The 19,860-nt window shown below is 55.6% G+C and overlaps 5 protein-coding genes across 5 annotated transcripts; all 5 read left to right on the top strand.

The window, feature by feature from the left end:
* Positions 1–1,307: 1,307 nt before the first annotated feature.
* On the top strand, positions 1,308–5,222 carry LBRM_32_2380 (conserved hypothetical protein; the record flags this gene model as incomplete). Its single annotated transcript, XM_003723169.1, has 1 exon — positions 1,308–5,222. The coding sequence occupies one exon, from the start codon at positions 1,308–1,310 to the stop codon at positions 5,220–5,222; it is 3,915 nt and encodes a 1,304-aa protein (XP_003723217.1).
* Positions 5,223–6,386: 1,164 nt separating this feature from the next.
* On the top strand, positions 6,387–9,563 carry LBRM_32_2370 (conserved hypothetical protein; the record flags this gene model as incomplete). The annotated part of the gene is made up of 1 exon (XM_001567541.1): positions 6,387–9,563. The coding sequence occupies one exon, from the start codon at positions 6,387–6,389 to the stop codon at positions 9,561–9,563; it is 3,177 nt and encodes a 1,058-aa protein (XP_001567591.1).
* A 1,173-nt stretch (positions 9,564–10,736) lies between these two features.
* Positions 10,737–13,985, top strand: LBRM_32_2360 (conserved hypothetical protein; the record flags this gene model as incomplete). Its single annotated transcript, XM_001567540.2, has 1 exon — positions 10,737–13,985. The coding sequence occupies one exon, from the start codon at positions 10,737–10,739 to the stop codon at positions 13,983–13,985; it is 3,249 nt and encodes a 1,082-aa protein (XP_001567590.2).
* A 1,728-nt stretch (positions 13,986–15,713) lies between these two features.
* Positions 15,714–16,115, top strand: LBRM_32_2350 (conserved hypothetical protein; the record flags this gene model as incomplete). Its single annotated transcript, XM_001567539.1, has 1 exon — positions 15,714–16,115. The coding sequence occupies one exon, from the start codon at positions 15,714–15,716 to the stop codon at positions 16,113–16,115; it is 402 nt and encodes a 133-aa protein (XP_001567589.1).
* An 863-nt stretch (positions 16,116–16,978) lies between these two features.
* On the top strand, positions 16,979–18,190 carry LBRM_32_2340 (conserved hypothetical protein; the record flags this gene model as incomplete). The annotated part of the gene is made up of 1 exon (XM_001567538.1): positions 16,979–18,190. The coding sequence occupies one exon, from the start codon at positions 16,979–16,981 to the stop codon at positions 18,188–18,190; it is 1,212 nt and encodes a 403-aa protein (XP_001567588.1).
* Between the last annotated feature and the right edge of the window lie 1,670 nt (positions 18,191–19,860).

Raw genomic sequence — 19,860 nt, 5'->3', positions numbered from 1 at the left:
AAGCATGACGTGGCCACGGTGCGCCTTCGTTCTTCTCTCTTCCCCGTCCCCTCGCTGCCAGGAGATATCTCTGTCTCGACTGAATACAAAGACCCAACGCGGTGTATGTGCGTATATGTGGTGTATGTGTATATTTTTTTGCACAGGTCGCTTGCTGTCTCTGTTTCTCTCCTAATGTCTTTTCCTTGCTCCTGCTCTCCTTCCTTGTCACTGCATTGAAGGGCTACATTGTTCAGTTGCGTTTCTTTCAATTGTGTCCATTTATCTCCCCCATTCAGCCAAGTGGGGCAGTAGTTGTGTCTCTTGACGAGGGTTCTCGAAAGCGACCCCGCCTGCTCTTGCGACAGGTGGCGTCCATACACAATCTTTGGTCCGTTGGTGTAGCTGCGCGTGCCGTTGTGCCCCTTCAAGCCGCCCCCTCTCCCCCTCTGTTTCTCGCGCAGCAGCATCATCATCATCTCTTGCGCCTCTCCTCTTTCTCCTTTGCGCTCGTAAACATGCGACTCCTTCATCTCCATGTTCCCTCCTTCTCCACTCGTCCACATGACCGCGTGCGATCATCTCTGCGCAGCGATACATTATGCACATCGCCCCCTCCCCACCGTTGCCCATGGTGTTGCTACCCCCCCTCCTCGTATCTCTCTCTCTTCCTTCGCTCATCGTTGTAGCTGTGGCTTCTGTTTTCAAGACAACAGTGTGCGTATCTGCACATCACTGAAGAACACGAGCCGGACTTGTGCCCGCTCGTGTGTGTGTGTGTGTGGGTGCGTGTGTGATTTTCTTTCTTTTTGTTCCCTTTTCTTTTGCTCTACAGGGGTCTTGGCTCTTCATCTCCTCCACAACCAGCACTACCACGACAGCACCTCCTCTCCCCCCTCCCTCCTCTCTTCTCCTCTTCGATCTTGTGTGGGTCGTGTGTGTGTGCGTTTGCTTTTTTTTTCTTTGTGCGGCGGTGGTTTGTCCCACTACTGGTCGACCGTGTCTCCGCCTGCCTGTCTGTACCTTTGTTTTCCTCTTCCCGCCTGGTGCGCCCCGGGTGCAGGAGTGTAAGTCAGTAAACAACGTGCGTGTGCGCGTTTTTATTTGTTTGTTTGGCCACTTTTCTGTTATTGTCACTCGGCCTCTCTTTTTTTGCTTCGGGGCGCTGTACGTGTGCGTGTGTGAGTGGAGATCTTCACTCTCTGCCTACCTTTTTCTGCAACTCGCGCTGTGTTTTCCTTTGCCCTTCTATACACCGCGCATACACCCAAGTTCGACTACACATACACGTCATCGTAGTCGGCCCTCCCCATCACCTGTGAGGCACAATGTTCTCGCAGACGCAGAAAGCCAAAGGCGCCGACGGTGGTGTCCTTTTTCCCTTTCGGGTGGGCGGAAAGAGCACAGTGGTTATGTCAGACTACCACATATGCAAGTACGACGCCATTCTCGGCGTGCTCGTGTGCATCGGCGACGACGCGAACGTCCTCGTGCTTGGCAAGGAGATGTGCCGCGAGCTGCTACCTCTGCCGTGTGGGGTGCACTGGCTAGACGCCTTTGTGTACTCCGGCACAACCAGCTTTCTGGTGCTCTCGTCAGAGACGCTCTTGTGCCTGGACTACAGCACCGGCGTGAATGGGAGCGGAGACAGCATGCTGCGGTGCATGGAACCTGGTGCCCCATTTACCTGCCTGCATGTCGCACAAGGCTTGACGTGCGGCGCGGTGGGACGCAAGGACGGGAGCGTCTCCTACTTCCGGCTCGATCCGGTCTCTGACAACCCCGATGAGCGGCCGCAGCTGCGGTGGGCCGTTACGGAGACGAACGTGCTCGGGCTATGCCTACCTTTCTGCAAGAACGTGACTGGCCCCATCCTTGACACGAGCGTCGCCAGCCGCGACAAGTTCTTCATCACGGGCTCTCTTATCTCGATGGACTCGTACCCGAGCAACCCGAACGCACTCATCGGTGTGGTGGGAGGGGTTCCTGGTGTATGCAAGTGGTACATTGATGAGGGTCGTGTGAGCTGCTTCTTCGATGCCCACAGCATCGTTGGACAACCGGACGGCCTTTTGGCCGCATGTCGCGTGACGCCTGGTGGTGTGTACGTCGCTGCTGTCACCATGCACTGCACCAAGATCCTCCTGTGGAACGAGAGCAAGAAGCGGCGTGACAAGGTGGCCGAGCTCTACTGGGTCGTTGATCTTTCTCAGCAAATTTCGCAAGGCGTGCCGGACGCCCCGAGCGCCGGACTCGCCGACGCCTTCTCGTACAACGAGTATCGTGTTGGTCTGAATATGGCCCGCACTTCCCTCGACAGTTTCTACACCACCAACGACAAGCACAGTCAGATGTACATGCTACTGCACGGCCAGCGCGACATCCTCGAGGTGGTTATCCGGCTTGATGACAAGCAGGTGATGCGCCAGGACGCTGTCATCGCGCACCTGAACGCGTACACGGCACAGCACGGTGTGGAGGCTGCGCGTACGAAGGGGTCCGCGACTGGGTCAGGCGGCAACGGCATCGACGCCGGCGCGAACACAGTGGACAACTACTTTAACGTCTTTCATGTGGAGCCGTGCGTGCTGTCGAACTACTGGACTAGTGGGCTAGCAGACGTTGACCTGGAAGCGCTGTTTGTGACCAGCGAGGATGGCTTGCGGCCGATTCTGGCAAAGCGCAACCGTCAGACTGGTGGTATCGAAAGCATCCGTGAGCTGCGCGAGCTTAGCCCGCAGGCGCCGTGGTATCCCCGAGCGCTGCTACTGCACCTTCCCGAGAACCAGATACGCTCGCTCGCCGAGGAAATACAGCGAACGGCGGTGACCTCAACGTGGGAGAAGCTGCTGCGCGGTGGCGACACGCTCCTGCGCCACGCACTGCCTGATGTGGAGGCGAAGGAAGTGGCTGGCTCGAATGTAGCACATCTCTGGCGGCAGAGCGTTATGGTGACCGTCACGGATGCAGCGCAGGCGGTCTGCCTGTCGCCGCAGTCCAACGAGGTCTTCAGCGTCAATTCGCAAGCCTTGGCGAACTGCGTGCCGTGGTCAACTTTGGCGATCGGCCAGGATGCCGATGGGTTAGTGTTGGAGGCGGCATTACCCTCGTTGCACACAGTGTTTCTGCCGACGGAGATAATTTTGCGCGTGTTCAGCACCGAGTCCATCATCATGATCATGAAATACGACATTCGTCGTAACGCCGGCTCGCTGGTCCTCAACCTGGACCGGGCGGCACTTCAGCTGGACGGGCACGGCGTGCCTGGAAAGCGGATGGTGCAGCAGGCGGTAATTGTTAATGCACGTCTGGAGCCGTCCACCGTGACGGACAATGTGTCTGTTTATAAGGATGGCAAGTGCGTGTTGCTGCTGCTGGAGGATTCATCGGTTGCACTTGTCGACCTCTCGGGCAAGGATGACAATGGTCGGCCTTTCATGCTTCAAGTCCCCGTCGGGCTGCTCCCGGTCGGGTCAACCATCGCCTCGCTTGACGCCTTCTGGATGGCCAGCCAGACCGCAATGTGCAACAACAAGACGGGCTTGCTCTGCCTCGCGTGCCTCTTCATGGACGGCAAAGGATTCTTGCTGTGGAACTTGAGCGAGATGCGCCTAATCACCTACGCACATCCCGCGTACGCCACGTTTGCTACGCGCCTCATGGTCACTGCAGCGGCGCAGCCACTGCTGCCGAACCTGTCGGGTGATATCAAGATGTTCGAAGTCGCACTTTCTATTTCGTCACCCGTGCAGAATGCTGGGGAGTACGGCAGCCTTACGTGCTGCGATGCACTTGGCGCTGCTCTGATGTCGATGTCGCTTGCGTTTGGCGTCGCGGACGGCGCCCCACAGGCATGGTGCTACCGCCAGAGTGCTGAGGTCAACTGGGTGGCACTGCCGCAAGCAACGAGTGCTACAAAGCTGCTTCTGGTCCGCTTCGAGGTCTCGGGTTCGTCTCTGGAGTGGGCGATTACGGTGGGCGGTGCGGCTGTGGCGACGGGAAACAGCGCACTTCTGGGCAGCATCGTGCACGTCAAGACAACGTGGACACCAGGAAAGGCCAACCTCACGTACGACACGGATGCAGGCGAAATGCGCGACTACGAGATCAGCCGCGACGACTCCGCCAACGACCACGTCGCCCCAGCCATTGCATTTGTTGGCGCACATGAGATTGCTGTGGTGCAACTCTCTGCTTTCTTTCCCGCGACTGCATCGCTGATCTCGACAGCGGCGAGGGTCACGGCGGCAGACGCGGTGCCGGTTGCCACGTGCAGGCTCGACCCTGCGCGCCGTCTCGAGCACTTTAGTGTCTACCACGGCCGCGGCGCGCTGATCGTGGTAACGCGCGATGCAAACGGCTGGCGGTGGGTGAACATCTTGGACAGCAGAACGGCCAAGCCGATGATGCAGTCGTACGCCACTCTTGACTTTGCTGGCGAGGAGAATGTGCAGGTGCTGCTGGTCGAGATAGAGAACGTGCTGCATCTGTACTTCCTCGGCGCTAGCAGCGGCGTGGTCGGTCACTTCTTTGTGGAGGCGAATCTGGGTGCCTCGAAAGCGAGTGGGGTGCGCAAGCACCCCTGCTTCTGCGGTCCACGCTACCACTTTACGCCATGCACCTTCCGCGGCTACGGACGCTATCTGCCGCCGGCGCCGACATTGAAGCAAGAGACCGGCTTCTTCAAACGCCTCATGACGCTGCCGTGGGAGGAGATTGCGCTGAGGCTCGAGTCTGAGACGCTGCGTGCAACGAAAGCGACTGGAGCGGCGAAGATGCCTGCGGGCAACACCCCCGCAACAGCGACCCCTGTGCTAACACCGTGCGCAAGCTCCATCTCTCCGTTGTCAAGTGCGCCACCGGTCGCGAAACCAGACCCGAAGAGGGAGCAGCAAGAGCCGCTTGGCTGCGCTAACCGCGGAGGCGGCGCAGCACTGTCGACACAGGCCCTGACATCTGCGCGGCAGCCCGGCGCACTTGCACCGACAGCGGCCGCCAGTGCACCCACCTCGAGTGAGCCGCCATGCGGCCGCTACGCGCAACTGAAGGCCATCGCCGAGCGCGAGAATGTGAGCCTCACCGAGGCCCGGCGGATGATGAGCGAGAACGTTCGCAAGCTGCAGCAGCGCGGCGAGCGACTGAGCGAGATGCAGAACAAATCGGCGGAGTTGGCGCAGGCGGCGCTGACGTTTCAGGACCTTGCGCGTCAGCTAAAGGAAAAGCAGCGCAGCAGCTGGTTGTGAACATTGCGCTTTTGGTTGTAAGGTTTCCAAACGTTTGTTTCCGTCCTCAGTGCTTTCCCGCCTTCCCCATGGCGTTCTCTGGCGTGGGCTTCCGCCAAGGCGCTGGTTTCCGCCCCGGGCGATGGGCGCAGCCCCCACCCCCGGCGCCTCCCCGCCCCCCCAGGCGCGGCCCAGCCTGCGGGTCCGTACCCCCCCATGCCCCAGCCACAGCCAGACCCTCCCCCTGCCCCCACCCCTCCCGCAGCCAGCCACTACACACAGCCCCACGCGCGCCCCCCCCCCCCCCACCAAACCCCACACAACCCCGACGGCGCCATGCCGGTTTTGCCAAACCCCGAAGGCGAGTGCGCGCATGCTGTGCGACTCATTGAGGAGGGCCTTTTCCTGGATCACATTAGTGAGTGCAGGGTTGGCAATGAAAACGAAGTTTCCGCAGATCATCGCTACCTCATTGAGAATGTCTTTCCAACGCTTGTGCCGGCTCTTCAAGACTTAATCAAGAATTACAGGGGCCAAATTACACCGAGCGGCATGGTCAACGGCGCCGCCAACACATCACAGGCCGACCCGGTGATGTGGCTGGCACAATACCTCCTTCGAAACAACGTTCAAAGCGGCACGTCGCGACTTGTGCATCACCCGTTTCAGACGATCAACAGGGCAGCACTTAACATTGATCCAACGTTGGAGTAAAGGCATCTTTCTCAACAGTGAACAACCGTACTTTTTCTCCCTACGGCGCTGGACTTTCCCACAGCCATGTAAGCGATGCACAGTATTCCTACGTTTTTTCTCATCATTTCAGTCCCAACGGTTCAACACCCACCAAAACGCAAAGAATGCAAGAAGGATGCGCTTTAGTACAACTGGAGTTGTAATGGAGACCGTTTTCTCTCTCTCACTTGCCTGAATCTTATTTCTGAGCCATAGGCCTAGCGTACCATTGATTTTTCTGAAGGCCTTCCTTGCACTCTGTAGCTAATGCCATGATTCTGCGCTACCAGCCATTTGGCAACCTGAATACTTCCCGGCTGCGCTCTTTCTCCCTTCTTCCTTAATTCCAAGGTACTTTCAGGGAGAAGTTGTTGCTGCACAAAGGCGGTGACAAGGGATACCAGCATACATTTTTTTCCAAGAGTTTCGCTTCAGACACATCGAACAATCATGGAGGTGAACATCAGGGCGTTTTCAGATGCACTAGACGGCATTCTTGCAGCCAAAACAAGCTCTTCACAAACAGCACATTCTGCAGCTCTTCACAAGAAGCCATTCCCCTTTTCACAATCATGCGTTGATCATTCTCAAAACAAATGTTCGAAACCAGCAGCACCAGAAGCATTTCAAGCTTCTCTTTCAAATAACGACCCTGAGGTTTTGGGTGATGCAGCATCCGTGATTGAGCCTTCTATGCAAACAGAAAAGCCTATCGCTCCTCAAAAGAAGCCTACACAGCAACTACAGGCTTCCCCCAGCAATGACTGTGAGAAGACATTTTTTCTCAAGGAAGCAGAGAGAAAAAATCGATCACCCAAGATTGCGAAGTTTCACAAACGTGAGAACTTACCACTACGGAGTGCAACAGTGAAAAGCTCTAATACTACAGTAGAGGGATTTCTTGAGCACCTCAAAAGTGCCGAGCTAGTTGCTTTCAAGGTTGTGGAAGCCACAGGTGTCGGTATCGGGTCTGCGCTGCTGACGCCACAAAACGTCAGACTGTGGATGTCGAGATCTCAACTGCCGTCGAAGAGCTGGGTCACATGCACTTCTTTCTCGCATGAAGCTTGTGCAGTTTTTGAGCTTGAAAACCGAGCGGACATGCGGAAACGTAGAGAACTGCTCTCTTACACGCACAACAAGGTAGTTGACCTGCCGGCAGGAGGCAGTACCGATACTTATGTGGTGCAGGACCTTGTTGCGGTGCTTGTCGTGGAGGATGATATCGAGAGACCCTCGCTTCATCTCGATTCTGCAGCTTTTCCCATTCAAGAAAGGCATGTTTTCAGCGTTGTCATTGAAACATCTAGCTCCCGGCATGGTGGCTTTCTTGTGCTTACTACTACTTCAGCTGCTCCCAGCTGTGTTACTAGTCTGAAGGTACCGGGCACTCAGCTCAACACCTTTCTGAAAATCACAATTAGTCCCCTGGCGAGTGAGGCTCGCCCAAAACTGATCAAGGTGCGTGCAGTGTGCTTTTTTCGCTCAGACACATGGACAACAGAGCGGGTGATACCTTTACAGAAGGACGATTCGTCTCTCAAGGAAGGGGTAGAAGCTGTATTGCAAGAAGGCGCAAAGACAACGCGTCGAAGTGCCCACTCGATCAGTGAAAGGCGAGGGGAGAGATGCGCTGCAGAAACTGAACCAACACAGTCTCCATTACTTTCCCTAAAGGGGCATAGACAGGCGAAGAAAAGTGAGGGAGTTGCACACCTTGCTTCACTGGACCACGACTCTGGTGCTGATGTTGCGGACTTTGTGAAAGCCATTGCGCTTGCGAGTTCGCGACAAGACAACGCCGCACCGGAGCACTCAAGCTCGTGCAGTGGATGTAGCGTCGAGTATGACTGGTTTCTAGACAGATTGGTGGATGTCTCGGCGTCAAAGGACAATTCAAAGGATAATGCTTGTCGAAAAGCAAACCTGCCTGATGCAGGCAGTGAGACAGGTAGCGAGGCACCGGTACAGGAGTACATTCGTACTCTTCAGGCGTGGAACGCTGTACCAGCTTTGAGTATGAAATCAGCACTAACCTATTGCCTGTGCGAAACCACCTCCTTTTCGGCGAGCACAATATTTGCGACTAAGTTGTTTGGCTACGAAGCGCAAAATCACCTTTCGCAGCCTTTCAAGCTTCATTTTTTCGTGGTATCTAACTTTGATGACATCGATCAAAGCAGTGAGCAGGTGCGTTCATCTGGTGTTCATTTACCACCAGTGCACTTTTTGTCAGCAGTAGCTAGTCAAGCTGCATCGTTAGGGTACACAACGGAGCTTCTTTTTACCTGCCCGGCGAACAATGGGTTTGGCTGTGCACTGCGGCCACACAGTTGCACCTCCGGCTCTTCAGATGCTCACTGCAAGCTTATCTTTGTTGTTCCCGCGCACTGCAACGCTGAGATGAACGAAGGCGGTATCGCCAGTGTTACGAAGTGTCTATTGCGCACTGCATTGAGTATTTTTTGTGAGTCCGCCGATAAGCGGGGTAGCCGTCTGCGACAAGATTGTGCCTTTTCTCGGCATAGTACAATGTCGTGCACGAAACCGTGTGGCGCATTACGGCTACTGATAGACGGCACGTGCTGCTTTGATGATCTAATACCCGTTTTTGCGGAGTGGGCAGAAGTGTCAGGGAGCCTACGGTACTACGGAAGCGCGTCACAGCGTACTTTACAGTTACTCTTTTCCCCTTCCCTCTTGACTAGGAGTAGCGGTGGCGGCGAACAACTGGGTGACTTATCTGAGCTTCGTCGCGAGGCACAGTGGTCCGGACTAAATCTCCGGCTATCGGGTCTCTGGCGGAGGGATATCAATGAGGGGGAAATTGCCTCTGACAACATTGTAGCGTTGGAGGCTAACTACTACTGCCCCGCGACATATGTGTGGCAGTCGCGACGTGGAACACTGCGGCTGGTTCTTACTGATAGTCACTTTATGGAGTATCTTCTGTGCGTTGATGGGCTTGTGGCTCCTTCTCCTCTTGTGAGCCTCGCCACGAGCTACTACGGGAAGGAGGCGGACAGCACAACCCATACCCTATCGCTTACCACTCTGAGCGAGGCACCGTGGATGATGTTGTTGCAAACCTTCGAGAAGGTGCGCAAAAGCCCGGGCGTGTCGGCTGCAGCATTGAGTGAGGGCGCTGCTGCCGATTTCTTGGCCTTGCGCCGCCATGTTACCGTCTCTTTTGCCTTTCACATCCTTAGCACTGCTTTCAAACGTGGATGGGCTCGCGTGAGTGCAAGCATCCCGCTGTGCGACGGCCATATCCGAGATGCAGCTGTTGAACTTCAAAATGTGCATGGTGCTTCTCTCGAAAAGGGGGTAAATGGTGGAGGAGGTGTGCGCAGCTCTTTGGGAATATTGGATGAGGACGCTTTTATGGACACGCTGCTGCAGTGGCAGTACCCGTTTCCCAATGTGGTCGTGTTACATTGCACGGATGTTCTACACCCAGGCCCGACGCCCTCGCCCGCATTGACAGGATCTCTTTGCACGTCCTCCTCAGGAGTACAAGAAGGTGTCTTGTCGCTTTTTTCGGAAGAAGTACTGCACTCTTTTGCCTTTGTCCCTAAACTAGATGAGGCACTATCTTTGCTCCAAGGTGTGACGTGCTTATCATAGAGAAGGCTAAAATGTTTTGATGCCATGATTGGATTTCAGTCGCAGGTGCGAAAGACTTCCCACTGCGCTTTAATTTGCTCTCATACAGACGTCTTTCTTTACACCGCATACGGAGTATATGCCTTTGCAACTTCATAGACACGCGCGAGTGAGCGGCTCGGCGTCTTATGTTTCTTCTTTGTCGTTTTCTCTTTACCGCTGCTCCTCCCAGCTCTGTGATTTTGAGTGCAGAGTTGCTGCGCCCGTCATCGTGACGACGGCGTCTTTTTTTTTCTTTGTTTCGCTTTCAAAATGGGTAGTGTGATGGATGGAAATACCACACCTACAGCGATAGAAAAGCACCTGGATCACGTCACATCCCCCCCCCCTCCCCACACACACAGAGACATACACGTGCCGCTCTTGACACCTGTGGTGCTTTTTGAGGTGCAGTCTGCCTCTGACTGATTCGCAGTTGAAGGGCATCCTCGGCTCCCGTCCCCTCTTCGAGAAGCTGTCTGACCCTCCCCACTCATGTTTTTCTCGCTATGCTGTTGACATCTCACGTCATATTATTCGATGGTGTTCCCGTCTCCCTGGACGTCACCTTCTTTTCTTGCTCTGTGCCTTCTTCCCTTGTTTTTGCTTGGGGCTCACACCTGGGCGCGGTTCTGATGTGGTCTTCTGTGCTCACAACAATCGGTGCCGCTGCCTCTCTCCCCCCGCAACAACAACAAACAAATGTATTCGCATGTGCGATGATTTCGGATGCCCTGCCCAGAAAAGCATCAGAACAACGACGAAGACGCCGCGCCTCAAAGAAGAACGCTCTGACCTAAGACGTAGTAACTGTTACGAAAGAGAAGCACAGGAGAAGCAAGCCACAAGGGATAACCCAATTGCCACCTAAGGGTTGATTAACTAAGTTGTCGTTCTTTTTCTTGTGTGCATATATTTTCAGGCACACAAGTTAGGATCTCTTTTTTTTTTCTTTGCCGTTTCATACAGGACAAGAAGGGTGGGCGCATACGAACGCCTCTTCACTCGCCACACAAAGCATAGAGAAAAAGAACCGGCAAGAGAACTTCAGCAGCTAACCAAAGTGGTTTCTCTCTTGCTGACACGCTTCCTTTGCCAAGCACATATCTACGTCTTTATCTATATATCTGGCATCGACGCCTCCCTGTGCTTACCATGGACTCGAGTCATTTTATCGTGGTGCTGAATGGGCTGCGCTCCGCAGATAACCAGGAGCGCAAGTCGGCCGAGGAGCACTACAACAACATGGTTGCCTCCAACCCTGTGTGGATGATGTGCACCTTGGCCGAGGCCAGTGCAACTTCGCAGGATATGGGTGTGAAGACCATTAGCCTGGTGCTGCTGCGCAAGCTCTTCAATGCTACCCCTTCACCGTACGCCGCATCCGATGCTGCAACACGCGCTGCAGTGAAGGCGCATATGCTTTCTGTGATCAGCTCTTCCTCGCAGGGTGGCCTGCGCTCACCTGCTGCGGCGTGCGTCAGTGCTCTGGCGGTGCAGGTGTTCCAGGAGAAGGAGGACTGGAATGAGCTGTGGACGAACGTTATGACCATCCTCGGCGACATCAAGGGCGACGAGACACTGAAGACGATGTGCTGCGAAATTGTTCAGGCAACCTCGATGGCCATGGCTGCTTACTTTCAATCTCATGCCGATACGCTGGCGCAGGGCTTGGAGACGTGCTTCGTGCAAGCGACAGACACTGCAGATCTCAAGAAGGCCGCCTTCGAGACGACGATCCGTCTATCCAACCTTGGCATGGCGGACCGTCTACGCCCGTTGGTGCCGAAGATGCTGGGTGTCATCGAGGCCTACCTGAACCAGGGCGAGTGGGAGTCTGTGGAGTCGATGCTCGAGGCCACTGTGGATGGAATCTCGTCGAGTATTAGCCTCTTCCAGCATGACGCCGAGAACCTTCTGGGGCTCATGATGCAGGTGGCTGCTGCACCTCAGGTAGACGCCGGAGCGCGCCACATGGCGGTGGAGCTGATGCTGACGTACTGTGAGGAAGTTCCTAAGACTGTGCGCAAGGTGCCGCAGTTTGCCTCCTCCTTCTTCGAGTTGCTCTTCCAGTACACTCTGAATCCCGACTACGGCGCGGACTGGGACATCACCGGCCGCGACAAAGACGAGGACGACCTGGAGGAAAACTCGGATCTGGTGATCGGGTCGAGTGGGCTGGACCGCATTTCGAACGCGCTCGGCGGCCGCAAGCTTCAAAAGACGGCCCAGGCGCTCTTCACACAGAACATCAACTCGTCGCTGTGGCAGCACAGAAATGCCGCGGTGCTGCTCATCTGCTACGCTGGCGAAGGCATGCGTACCGTCTTTGCATCGCAGCTGCCGTCGCTGGTGCAGATGATCGTGCCGCACGTGAAGGACGAGTCCAAGTACGTGCGCGCTAACACGCTGGACTGCCTCGCGCAGCTCTCCCAGGACTTTACACCGGAGCTGCAGATGAAGGTTCATGGCGCTATTCTGCCTGCTGTAGTTGCTGCGCTGCGCGACGACGTGTCACGCGTGGCAACGTGCGCCGCGAACTGCCTTGACAGCTTCATTGACAGCGTGACAGGCGATGAAGAGGAGGATGACGATGAGGACGGACTCGACGAGTTCCGCGCCATTCTGCATCCGTACATCGAGCTGATGTGCGGTGACTGCTTGGCGATGATCAGAGGGACGCAGCACTACTTTGTCCGCGAGGCAGCGCTGGGTGTACTCTCGTCAGTGTCCTCGACGTGCAAGAGCATGTTGCTGCCATACGTGGAGGAGCTTGTGCCCGTCTACCAGGAGATGTTAAGCCTTCCGGATGCACCGGAGGCAATGAAGACAAAGTGTAAGGCTATCGAATGCGTGACACTGCTCGCCTGCGGCGTTGGTCGCGACGCGTTTGCCAAGTACGCGCATGATGTGTGCAACTACCTAAGGCAGCTGTGTGCCGGCGGCCTCACCAATGATGACCCACGCACGCGTTTCGTGATGCGTGGCTGGACGTGCATGGTGGAGTGCCTCAAGGACCAGGCTCAGCCGTACCTCAGCACTGTCATCCCGATCCTGCTGAACATGATGAGCATGGAATGTGACATGGAGATCGCGAATGTCGGTGTTGGTGAGGGCGGCGGTGACGAGGACCTACCAGATGGTGTGGAAAAGATGCGCTTTGTTATCCCGGGCGTCGGCGAGCGTGTCGTAACGATTCACACAAGCCTCATCGAGGACAAGGAGCTCGCCTCCAACGTGGTCTTCGCGATGTTGAAGGACCTCGGCGTAGGACTGGCCCCGTATTTCCACGACATTGCCATCGCGGCCATTGGCCAGCTGACATTCATTGCTGGTGAGGCTATTCGTGAGAGCGGTGCGTCGATGCTCGACGAGATACTGAAGTGCTACGAGGAGATGAAGGATCCGGCAGCACAGCAGCTGGCCGAGGTAGCCCTTCCGAAGCTGATGGAGGCGCTCGGCGAGGAGTCGGAGAACAGCGTGATGGAGATGATACTGCGGGCCATCGGCCGCTGCGTTAGCGTGCACCCGGCAATCATGAGCCCTACCAACACGGCCCTCGTGTGCGACAAGGTAATGGCGGCGCTGGAGGTTGTTGTAAAGCGCCGCAATGAGTGCCTGGAGAAGAGGGCAACGGAGAACGATGAGGACGAACTCGACGCGCTTGAGGTTGAGGACGAGGAGGTGCAGGCTACCATCTCCTCCATATGTGACTTGATCGGCACCCTACTCGCTGCCTCGAAGGAGGTGTTTGCGGAGCCATTCCTCGCTAAGGCCTTCCCTGTCCTCGGCGAGTGGCTTCAGTCGTCGACGGACGAGTTTTACATGACGCGCGCTGCCAGTATCCTGTGCGACTTTGTGACACACGCGCCGCAGTCGATTATCCCGTCGCTGCCACAGATCTGCACGAGCTCGTTGACAATTGCGTCGTCGTCCTCGGACGATGCGTTGCTGCAGAGCGACTTTTACCTCATGAATGTCATAGTCCAGCTTCTGGGCTCGCATCCGACGACGAACATGGTCGTCAACGGCGGTGAGTACGCCGTGCACGTGCAGCAGGTGACCGATAAGTACTTCGCGTCGAACCTGGTGAATGAGGAGGAGTACACGCATTGCACGTGCAACGCGATCAGCCTGTACGTGTCACTGCTGAATTTCTTCGGCACCACGGCGCTCCAGCAGGTGGCAACCGCCATGCTGACAGTCGTGGGCAAGGCGCTGCCGGCCAAGGATGACGAGGTAGAGGCCCGACGCATCCACGATGTGATTCTCGAGTGGGTAACTAACCACCATCCCGTCTTGCAAGCCCTTCCCGGCTCTGAGACCGGATTTTTGACCTGCGTGAAGGCGGCTGGCCCTAGCTGCCTTTCGGAAGAGGCGAAGCAGTATCTTGCGAATATGTAAGCGGTACTGGTGGTGGTGGTATATGTGCCGTCAGCTGCATAAGAGCCAAGCATAATAGAAAAAGAGTGAGGGGGGGGGGGATGAGGCTGCACCTTGTCGAGCGCAGCGCGTTGGGTGAGCAGAGGGAGTGGGGATGTCCATATGGGGTGTTTCGCCAATGAATGCGCATAATCCCCCCTCCCCCGTCCTTGTGGCTTTCCTCCACCTCTTGCAGCTCTCTCTCTCGTCGTCTATCTGTCTCTTTTCCCTTTCCCTGTTTGTGTTTGTTCGTTTTCGCGCCAGTAAGTGTTTAATTTAATATAGAGGAGGAAGCAATAGAAAAGGCCCAATGCAAGTCTGTGAAACAGAAAGCGGAGAGGTGTATTCGATGTAGCCGAAGTCGAATACGAGGTCACGTCCTGCACAACACAAGGAGAGTGAAGGGGTGCCTTTTTTGGGAGGGGGGCTCTTGTAAGCAGTGCGGCCATGTTTTCTTTTTTTTGGGGGGGGGAGGGGGGATGTTAGCCCTAGACTCCTCTCCCCGCTTTCTTCTCCCTTTCCCTCCTTCATACTGTTTCTCCCCTTCAGCTAACCTTGTTTGCTCCTCTGTATTCCTTTTTTTTGTTTGACCCCCTCTCTCCACATTGGCGTGTTCGCTCGTCCATGGTGCTGTGGAGTTGTATTCGGTTCACCTCTTGCTCGATGTTCTTTTTAGTCGTGGTTCAGCAGTGGTTGTGTACCTCTCGCTCTTGCCTGCCTGAGTGGTTTTTCGGTGTGCGTTTCTGTCTTTCTGTCTCCTCCTTTCTCTGCGTCATGGTGCGCGTGCGTTTGTGGTTTTCTCTCTCTTCATATTGTTTTAAGCGTTGTATCTTTAGCCATGGGACTCTCTCAAATTAAAAACTCACAAGGTGTTGCGCACTTTGGTTTGACGTCATTCTACCTGTCGGTGTGTGTTTGTGTGCGTGTGTGTGCGGCGGGGGGGGGGATGAATAATGGTAGAGGAGGTACTGAACGTGGCACTCGCAGTACCGCGGCGTTGGCTCTTTGTCACTCCGTGGGTGCCAGCGAAGCGCGTGCAGGTGCGTGACTGCCGACTGGCAAGCTCCCATAAATACGTATACACACGTATACGCGTGTATATCTGATGTAAAAAAAAAGCACGGAAAGAGGGGATGGCGTGATGATATACAGCACTTCCGACTGCTGGGAGTTTCTGCGTATCTGTCAGAGCCCCCTCTGAGTCATTGTTAGGGCTATCCCTTTACATCTTCAAATGGAGACTCCTTCTCTTCGTTAGGCCTGCCCTCCTTACCTCCGCTAGCGAGAACCCGTTCTCTTTACCTCTTCACACTCTCCCCTCTTCATCTTTCTTTTCTACAACGTCATTTTCTATGAAAACAAAACACACAAAAAATGAGTGCTCCACGCACGTGTAACACGTCATTCTTTCCCCGCTGCATAGCCCCCCCCTCCTCCCCCAAAACGAGTAGCGCAATCAGTGACGTGCGAGACGCGACCGCCGTGCTCCCCCCTCAGTCGTAGGGTACACTGACTGATCCCGCCGCTTTCATGAAGGATCAAGCCGGAAAAGCGTGTGCGTCATTCCTCTAAAAAAAGGGTGAGAGCGTATTCCCGCACACAAGAAACGGCACCTCCCCACCCCCCACACACACACCCACATGCACATGCGCCTATACCAGTAAAGCAAGCAGTCAATACATCAAAGGACGGCGCTACTTGACAGCAGAGATGGGTAGTACCTCTAGCCGTGAGTGGTTTGATCCCTACGCGATCAACACCCCGCTTGCCGGTGTGTGCGCGGTCTCATGCCTCTTCAACAGCGTGCTGAATGGCATGCTGAGGATTTCGAACATCTACACCAACGTCACCCTGCTTATTCTCCTCGGCTGTTCCACTGGGTTGAGCAACTCGCTGCAGATGCCGCTGCTAGGCGCGCAGGCAGGTCTCACAGCATCGCTGCTATTCACTTTGGGCGCGCCAATGAAGATTCTCTTTACGAGTCGACTCTTTCCGCGTCCCGTGCACTACGGTATTGGTGCTTTTTACACCACCTACCATGCGATGCAGGTGAGGAGGGAGTTGGACTACTTTGAAGACGCAGGGGAAGACGCCGAGGATGAGGTGTTTTAGCTTGACTGCCTGCTCCAAGATCTAGGCGAATATGCAGTGGTCTCTGCTGCTGAGGTGTAGTCGATCGATGGCTGTGTGTGTTTTTTTTTTTCAGGGGCTTGCCGGCCTGCATACGTGAACAAATTGCCCTCAAGAAGGGGTGCCCATCGAGTTGAATGCCGTAGCGTCGAGAGATGGACACGCCCATGTACACGCAGAGGTGGGCGCGGAGTTACACTGTTGAGCATCCGTACCGTGACAGCAACAAAAAAACTACTTCAGGGGCTCGTCTTGCATGCGTATTTGTGTGAACATTGCAGCGCCCGCTCTTTTCCCACTTGACTGCTCGTACAGACACACACACACACACACATGCACACATGCACACATGCACACACACAAGCAGCTTCACGCTATTCTCAGTTGCACATGTGGGAGGGTGACACATCATTATTTTTTTTTCTTGTGTGTGCGTATGTGTATTGCTCTGACAAGTGATCAGCTTGTAATGTCTCTCTCCTTCCCCCTTCACCTGTGCCTCTGACCAGCGTCTTCGGCTTCGTGCAGCACTGTGGTTCGTCAGGCCTTCTCAACCCTTCCTCCTTGACCTTCACTCACCTTCTTCACCTTTGCGCTATTCTACCTGTTCCCCTTTCTTCCTCTCTGCCCCATCGTCCGCCGTGCATCCTACACACGTGTACCCCCGTAAAGAGGTGCACACGCGGTTACCTGCGCACATTGCCAACAGTGCACTGCAGGTGGGAAGAGGCGGTGCAGAAGTAAAGAAAAAATACAAAAGCCCAGGGGAGAGAAGGAACGGAGCACCACGTGGAACGCACGGTGACAGACGCACACGCTAGCGGCTTCGGCGTGAGCACAAAAATATGGAAGACCGCAATTCCGTGGCGTCCAGCGTCTTCTTCACTGGAGTCTCCCTCGTAATCGAGAAGGAGAAGTTGCGTCAGCACTTCGAGTCCGTTGGCCATGTCGTAAACTTCACCATCTTCGGTCCGGCGCCAGGGAAGGACTTCCGCTATGGCATCGCCGGGTACATGGATGCGCAGACAGCGGAAGAGGCTATTCGCCGCCTTGATGGCACCACCTTTGGCGAGCGCGCGATGCGCGTGACAGCAGCGCGCACCACCACTCTGCACGGACCAGTGCGCGCAGGTCCCGGCGGCGGTGGCAGTGGGCCCGCTGACTACTCCCCCTTCCGCAAGCGGCCGCGAGAGCTGTATCCGTCTCCAAACACATCACGCCCACCTTATGCTCCTCGAATGGGCCGTGACGGTGGCATGCGTGCGCCGATGGCGCGTGCTCCACTCTCTCACCAGCAGCAGAAACAGGAGCAGCCACAGCAGCTAACCACAGATAAGGCTGGGCGAGAGACGATGCAGTTCCCTCGCTTCTTCACGGATCCGATTCTTGGACGCGAGGGTTCCCTCGTACTTGACGCGCTGCGTGGCATGGCAACAGAGGAGGCGTACTCGGCGGTGGAGCAGCTGCGCGTTCTGGCGCTGGAGCGTCCAACCGAGGCAAAGCGCCTGCTGCACAACAATCCGGCACTGAAGTCGGCGGTGGTCATGACCCTCCAACACGCCGGGCGAATCCCGTTTGGCTCATTACCTCGTGATGCGTACCAGTCGCGAAAGGAAGCGGAGACAGAGGCGGAGTTAGCGCAGCCACCACCGCCGCCGCAGCCGATGCCGCCACCTCCATCCGTTCCGCAAACATCTCAGCAGACACCCCAGCAGCATCCGGCACAGTCACTGAAGCTGACCAAGAAGGAGCCAAAATCGGCGATCAAGAGTGACGAGGTGCGCGGTACCCGCAAGCGCGGCACCGCCGCCGGTAGTGCCTCTTCCTCGGCGACCGCTTCCTCCGTGGCACAGACGTCTCTTTTGCAACCGTCAACTCCGATGACGGAGGCAGAGCGCGATGAAGTGCTGGAGCTCATTCAGAACATGAGCGAGGAAGATGTGGAGCGAGTATTGACCATGTCGGTGCGCGACTTGGCGCAGGTGCCCGATCCAGCACAGCGGCAGCAGCTAGAAGTGCTGCAGAAGCGCCTCTTGGAGATGTCTCAGGATTTGTGACGTCAAGGAGAGCGATGTGAGACGGAGACTCTACAGGCGTGGCGGAGCGGGGGAAGGGGATGCGGGAAGGAGGGAGGAGAGGGGACAAAGACGCGGCTTCCTCCCTATCTCCTTGCCGTGTGCTTCAGGTTTTAGGGGCATCTTTAGCGCTCATTTTCTGCGAATTATGTTGGGGGTGTGCAGGCTCGCTTGCTCGTATGAGTACGCGCGCATGTGTGCGCGTGAGGTTGAACCAGGGCGATCTTCCGTTGGCTGCCTCAATGTGCGCCTCCGCTCCCTCCCCATTTCTTCCGTTTGAAAGCATGTAATGTTGCTCAAGGAGCAAGAAAAAAGTAAGCAAGCCTACTGGTGCAGCCATCACTTGGTGGAGGGGAAGTCGAAAGAGAAGATGCCACCTATGAGGTGGGTAGACGAGGGAACAGCAGCTGTAGGAAGACCCCACACAGACACAGAGCCCCCCCTCCTCCTCCCTCTGCAAGAGCATTCATGCTGGACAGCAAAGCAACCACGGCCCGTTTCTCTATAGTCTATGCAGTACTCCTATCGGATTACAGCGCCACCAGCCACAGCAGTGCAATTTTTGGTGTCCCCTGAAATAAAAATGTGGGATATCTTTTCTATATTTTGAGAGTCGACTTCTTGCTACCAATGCTGACGTCTCTCTGTCGTTCTACGTCTCCCATGTGCCTCATTGCTTTTGAAATACCCCCTCTGTTGGTTTCATTCCCTCCTTCTCTCCCTTCTAAGTCTACTCGCACGACTCTTAATCTCGTTTTCAGCGTTCGCCAAGAAGCGAGTTGAGCAAGCAGGCGCGTTCCGACCGCACATTCGGGGTAGGATCGAGCCAGTGTTGCGTCTCACAGATTTCCCTGCTTGAATTTTGCATCTTATTTCTTCCACTCACGTGGAACACTGCGACGACAACTGCTTAGGCGATCAAAGCGCTATCACCACCTTCCTCTGCACAACTGCAGAGACGGTTACTACCATAACTGTTTTGCTTTTCTTCTCTCCATACAGTCTTGCGGGTGCTGAATCGCTGTGCTGCTGCTCCTTTCTTTCCCATACCCCTGTTAAGACGAGAAGTTACAGCTACGGCGGCGAGCACGTACGAAAATCTGTCCGTCCCTGCAAACCGTGTTGCTTCAACGCACGGACACAGTCGCACAAGCACACCGTTGCTTGTTTAACTGGTCTCTGCTCCTCCCCCCGTTCTCACACCACCCGTGAACTTAAAGGCGCATCATGGACTCTCAATCGCATCAAATGCGGATTCAATTTGTGGACTCGTCTGACGACGGGGCCTCGCATGAGGCGGCAATGAATGTTGGGTCTCCACGCGACGATGGTGAGGATTCCACCGAAAGCTCCATGCGCGGAACGGCGTCAGCTGTCGCCTCTCATCAGCCGTACCCCGATGGCGAAGAACCCGAGAGCAAAAACCCTAATCGTCCGAAGGGTAGTAGAAGTAATGGTGGGTGGATTTCTTCTGCGTTTTACCGGGGCGTCAACACTGCGGTGGGTCTGTTCTTTGGGACCAAAAACGCCGCACCGGCAGAACCGTACCAGCCTAGAGGCGGCACGCCCTCCAATAGACAGCTGATACCTTCCCGCCCTGATCTCGACGGCAGCGGAGCTGCTGGTGGCTACATCACAGGCTGGCCCAACGG

The sequence above is a fragment of the Leishmania braziliensis genome, chromosome 32, assembly GCF_000002845.2.
Source record: "Leishmania braziliensis MHOM/BR/75/M2904 complete genome, chromosome 32".
In the NCBI taxonomy this organism is placed as follows: domain Eukaryota; phylum Euglenozoa; class Kinetoplastea; order Trypanosomatida; family Trypanosomatidae; genus Leishmania; species Leishmania braziliensis.
Note: the sequence above shows the minus strand (reverse complement) of the source record. Positions and strands in the feature narration are given on the sequence as shown.